The sequence below is a fragment of the Octopus bimaculoides genome, chromosome 17, assembly GCF_001194135.2.
Source record: "Octopus bimaculoides isolate UCB-OBI-ISO-001 chromosome 17, ASM119413v2, whole genome shotgun sequence".
Classification (NCBI taxonomy): Eukaryota; Metazoa; Mollusca; class Cephalopoda; order Octopoda; family Octopodidae; genus Octopus; species Octopus bimaculoides.
This window is the reverse complement of record NC_068997.1, coordinates 9087533-9093532: the sequence shown is the minus strand read 5'-3', so window position 1 is coordinate 9093532 and position 6000 is coordinate 9087533. Positions and strand designations below refer to the sequence as shown.

General features: G+C 35.7%; 1 protein-coding gene across 1 annotated transcript in view; it reads left to right on the top strand.

Moving 5' to 3' along the window:
- Positions 1-6000, top strand: part of LOC106869577 (protein O-glucosyltransferase 2) — a 43091-nt gene that overhangs the window by 16136 nt on the left and 20955 nt on the right. Inside the window, exons 3-4 of the mRNA XM_014915374.2 lie at positions 2621-2835; positions 3761-4008. Coding sequence (XP_014770860.1) covers positions 2621-2835; positions 3761-4008 — 463 coding nt within the window. The remainder of the gene's footprint in view (positions 1-2620; positions 2836-3760; positions 4009-6000) is intronic.

Below are 6000 nucleotides of genomic sequence, written 5' to 3'. Positions count from 1 at the left end.
TTTTTTTTTTTTTTTTGCTTCCTATTCTTTTGTTTTGCAAGTTACTTGTCAACTTCACTGGTGCTGCTGGTGTGAAAAAAGCACCCAGTACACTCTGTAAAGAGATTAGCATTAGGAAGGGCATCCAGTTGTAGAAATTGTGCCAAAGTTGACATTGAAGCTTGGTGCAGCCCTGTGGCTCACCGGATCCTGTCAGACCATCCAGCCCATGGAAAATGGCTGTTGAAAAGCTTTTCTTTCTGTTAGTATTTTGTGTCTTTTTGCTATATTTCATAGCTTTTTGTAATATCTTATTCCTTTCATTTTAATTAATAATTCTATAATTTCTATAAGTCTGAATTTCTGAGAGGTAGAAATATCATCTTTAAGCTCTATTGTATTCAGATGAGTGACATCATCTTGTTTGCTATGTTCACAATGTTTTGGCCATTATATGTTCCAGCCCTCCTCAGTTACTTGTTATATTTGGTTCTTGGAATTTCTTTGTGAAATCCATGGGAGTAAATTGGTTCCATTTCATTGTATCCCTGATATGGATACTGGAATGAAAACAATTTATTTCCAAAGATGTTAATAATGGGTTGTGTTTGAAATTCTGAGAACATTATCATATCAAATATGACAGACACATGAAAAAGGCCTGATGACACAAAAACCAAAATATTGTGATAATCAAAATGAGGCTACAATTTTGAATATGTCGTTGTATAACAATGACTTCATGTTCTGATTACCCAAAGTCCATGAGACACTTAGGTCCCTAGCTATGTCAGTGAATGCAAGCTCTACTGGCATAGCTCTCGGGGTCATTGTGGCACACAAACTACATCACAACAACTGGACTTTGTAGTGGTTTTATCAGTGTAAAGGTAACTATTCCTCTGAGGATTTTTTCTGTTTTCTATTTCTATATTCTAGATATTTCTACTTGTAACTCCTTATCATTGAATAGTTCTCCATTTCAGATTATCATCATCATCATCATCATTGTTTAATGTCATTATCATGTTTATCATTTTTTTGTGTTTGTTATTTTACTTTTTGCATTCTCCTTTATGGTATCTCACACTGTATCATCCTGTAATGTCTCCAATGTTTTTGTCAACTCTTAGTTTTTAATAAAGAAATCATCATCATCATCATCATCATTGTCAAGATGGCTTGGAAGAATATTTAGAGTGTCAGACAAAACGTCTTGCTATACTTGTTCCAGTTCTTTATGTTTTTGGTTCAAATCCTGCCAAGGTCAACTTCGCTTTTTGCCCCTTCTGTGGTTGATAAAATGAAGTGCTGATTAGTTACCGAGGTTGATGTGACTGCTTAACATCAGCATCACTTCAGAACTACTGGCCTTGTGCCTAAATTAGACATTATTATTATTACTATCATCAGGCATAAGTGTGATTAAGAAGTTAGCTTTCCAGTCACTTCGTCTTGGGTTCAAACCCACTGCAGGGCACTTGGGGCAGACGTTTTCTGCAATAGCCCTGGGTCAACCAAAGCCTTGTGAGGGGATTTGGTAGATGGAAACTGAACAAAGCCCATCATGTAAGTTTGTATTTGTACCCCAACAACCGGTGTTGGTTTGTTTATATTGCTGCAACCTAGTTGTTTGACAAAAGCGACAGAAAGATTAAGTACCAGGCATTTAAAAAAAAGAAAGTTATGAGGTCAATTTGTTTGACCAAAACCCTTCAAAGTTTTGCTCCAGCATGGTCACAGTCCAATGATTGATATGAGTAAAAAAGAAGGAAAAAAAGATTACAGTAGTTAGTTTCATAGGACAGTTTATAATCTAAGATTGTTTTGCAGGAATTAACTTGGTTTTTCAGCCTTCACAACAGGTACCAATATTATATTGGTTTCAAATTATGGCACAAGGCCAGCAATCTCAGGGGATGGGGTAAGTGGATTACATCAACCCCAATATTCAACTGGTACTTATTTTATTGACCCTGAAAGGATTCAAGGTAAAGTCAATCTCAGTGGAATTTGAACTTGGAAAATTAAAAACAGACGAAATGTCACTGAGCATTTGGCCCAGTGAGTTAACAATTCCACCACCTTAATTACCAATATTATATTGAATTTAGTCAAACTAATTACACTGTGTAACACAATTTTTGTCTTTGGGTCATAACTGTTATTTCTTATTCGCTTACCGCGAGAAAGTATGGAAAATGGCTAACATTTCCATCAAACTTTGCTTTTGTTATGATATTTATTCAAACCCCAAAGAATCCCTTTCAACACATGACTATGATAATCCCACTACTCCTGCTTATGGTCAGCGATGGACATATTGTCAGCCACTAAGGCATATTCTCAAGTGGTTATGGTCAAGCAACTAACAAGGAAATCTGTGGTATTAGCAGGACGTTTACTATAACGATATTTCTGCTTCAGCAACTTGGTGTTGAATTTGTCTGAAATGTAATGGAAAATAGGTCAGTTTCAAAATATTGACATCCAGATCACAAAAGCAAAGTCTGAAAGGAATAGTATTCATTTCCTTTGATTTCTCGATGGAAGCAAATAGGAAAGACAAAAAAAGAAATTAAAATGTTGTTACACAGTGTTATTCATTCCTCCATTTTTATTTATATTTTTTGTATTTCAGGAACTTCATATCATGAGGATTGTTATTGTCCAGTGTTGAATTTTGACAAATGGCTTAAAGTAATGGAATGTCCTTCAACATACAAACAAATTGATGATGACTTAAAGATTTGGCAAAATGCAATAAATATGGAAAAATTAGCTCCAAAAATAGTCAAAAGATTCAATCAACATGGACAACATAGTATTTGTCATTACAAAATAATCAACAACAAGGCAAGTAAAACAGCATTTTATATATGTGTGTATATTCGGAGGAAGTGTGGCTGTGTGATTAAGAAGCTTCCCAACCATGTGCTCCTGGGTTCAATCCCACTGCAAGGTACTTTGGGCAAGTGTCTTCTACTGTAGCCCTGAGCTGACCAAAGCCTTGTGAGTGGATTTTATAGAGAGAAAAAGCATCCAGTACATTCTGTGAAAGGGGTTGGCATTAGGAAGGTCATCTTGCTGTAGAAACTATGCTAAAGCAAACATAGGTCTTATGGCCCATCAGCCCCTGTCAAACCATTCCACCCATGCTAGCATGGAAAATGGTTGTTAAACAAAGATGAAGATGAGAATGATGATGATGTGTTTGTTTTTATGTGTACCCTTGTTTTAACATCATTTGATGGTTGTAAATGAGTGTCACCGTCATGCAAGTGGGGTTGTTTGTTTCCAGTCTTCTGTGAAAAATATGTCATCATCTGTAGGAAAATATTACCTTACTTTGAACAGTTGGGGACAAGAAAGGAATCTTTTCATAGAAAATCTGCCTCAGCAAACTCCATTTAATCCATGCTAACATGGAAAAGAGGACATTCAATGATGGTGATGTTACACAGACACACACACAGGCATGCACGCATTCACACATACACATATATATATATATATGTAGTGGAGGCACATGGCTTAGTTGTTAGGGTGTTGGACTCACAATCTTACAATTGTGGTTTCGATTCCTGGTCAGGTGGAACTGGCATTGTCCACAACTACAATTTCCATTTTGATTTCGATCTTGATTTGCTTTTGATTTTGATTTTTGATTATTTTGAAATTTTTTCTGATAAGAGTTTTCTTTTTTATATTTGATGCTGCATTCAACTTGTTAAAAAAGAAATAACAACAAACAATGATATTCTCTTCCCATTTATTTCAGTTGAGCCGTAAGTGTTATGGAGAACACACAGGGTTTAGTATATTTTCTGATACACCATTCCTTTCATTGGCTCGCAAAGTTATCCTGCCTGATATGGAGTTCTTTATCAACCTCGGTGACTGGCCATTATCTGAGAAGTCAAGTAAGCAAAAATATCCGATATTTTCTTGGTGTGGTTCTCATGAAACAAAAGACATTGTGATGCCAACCTATGATATTACAGAATCTACTTTGGGAATGATGACGAAGTAAGTATGACTAAAGATATATTCACCATTTGTTTCTTTCGTTACCCTAATGTCTCATTCTCATGCATGACAAAATTAATCCGTGGATATTTATTTCTTCTTTCTTCATTTTTTTTTTTTTAAATATCAGATGATAAAATTCTAAAATTCAGAATCAAGGGAGTTTAATTAGATTTAACCTTCTATCATTCAGATTAGTGTATCAAATGTAGTTTTTATTTATTCACATTGTTTTGAATTGTTTTTAATTAATCATGAATATTCTCATAGCTTTGATATTTCAGTGACGTGATTGTTCATTTTTAGAATGACATTGTAGAGTAGGTATGGGAGACTGGATCAGGCTGGTTTGAACACAAAACAGAATATATGTTATATGTGCCAAGTATAACCAGTTTAAATGTTAAAGGGTTAAGGTTTCTTTATGTAAAGCTGGAACCAACTTCTGTCACACGGATCTCACCAAACTGCTTTCAACTTCCTTGTAGACATCTGACATTTTGTAAATTCTTTTGGGAAAAATATAATTTTTTCTCATACCCAAATAAGTCTGAGTTTTTGTGCCTTCTCGGGTAGTTTACTGATGGTGTAGGTCATACAAATCCACTGCTCGTTTTCATTTCCTCATTCCTCTGTATCTAGGTTTAGTAAATGCTAAAGCTTTTGAAAAACTCATGAATGAATGCCACATCTTTTTCAGAATGAGATGACGGTGCATGTCTGTTTGAATATCCAGTGATTTGGTATGGCTCATTGGACAATCAACCTGTTTTGGTGATAGTATGTTTTGGCACTGGAGGCAAATACACATACACACACACACACACGTAAACCTACGCATACAAATAGAGAGATAGAGTAAGAGAGAAAGGGATCACACATACATACAAACATAACTAGATACTCGCACACATAAACAGAGAGGGAGAGGATTAAAGTATCAATAACTTACAGTATACACACACACACACACATGCACAACCACTTGTGGTTTTTAAAAATAGACTTTCTCTTTCCCCTCACCTTCATATCCTTGCCTCCCACTCCTCCCTCACCACCTCTCTCTCTCTCTGCTCATACATGCTTTTATTGTTATTTGTCCATCCCCTTTCCACCATCGCCACCACCATATATTTCCCACTCCCACTCAAAACATTTGATTCACACCTCTTTCTGCTTATCACTCCTCTTGTTTTGTTTCACCTTACGTTTTGCTTCCAACCCACTGTGTTCTGTTAAATCTGCATTTACATTATTCAACAGTCAGCCAATCCTGGTCCTTTGTCTACATTTTCTCAATGTCCAAATGATAGGAAAAATTTAAAAAACCTTTCAGCCTTTACTTTTTGATTTGTGTTGAGTTGGACACATACACACAAATCTTACATTATTTTAATTATTCAGAGATATCCATATCCATATTTAGCTGCTGTCTTGTGTGGAGCTTTAGCAGAAGACACTTACACAAGGTGCTATGCAGTGGGACCCAACCTCAAGCCATCTCGTTACAAATCAGGTGTCTTGACCACACAGCCACACCTGCACCTATAAGGTTCTCAGCCATTCTTGTTGTTATCTGCGAAATTTCATTTATTTGCAGTCATAAAAGGCTGTTGAAAAACTAGAATGACCAACACTAAATAATTCTTTCTATTATAGGCACAAGGCCTGAAATTTGGGAGTGGGGCACAGTCGATTATGTCGACCTTGACAGAATTTGAACTCAGAACATGGCAGCAGATGAAATACCGCTAAACCTTTCACCTGACGTGCTGACAGTTCTGCCAACTCACCACCTTACCATCACTAAATAATAAAAAAAATTATGATGAGAGGAATTTTGAGTGAAATAAAAGATATATTTAAAAAAAGGAAAAAAAATATTCACATTGCAATTCGATCATTGCACAGATTGTTATTTCTTCTTACACCCTAATTTCCATTATCTTTTTCACTCTTTCACTTCAAAACTTGTTTCTCTATGAATGGGTA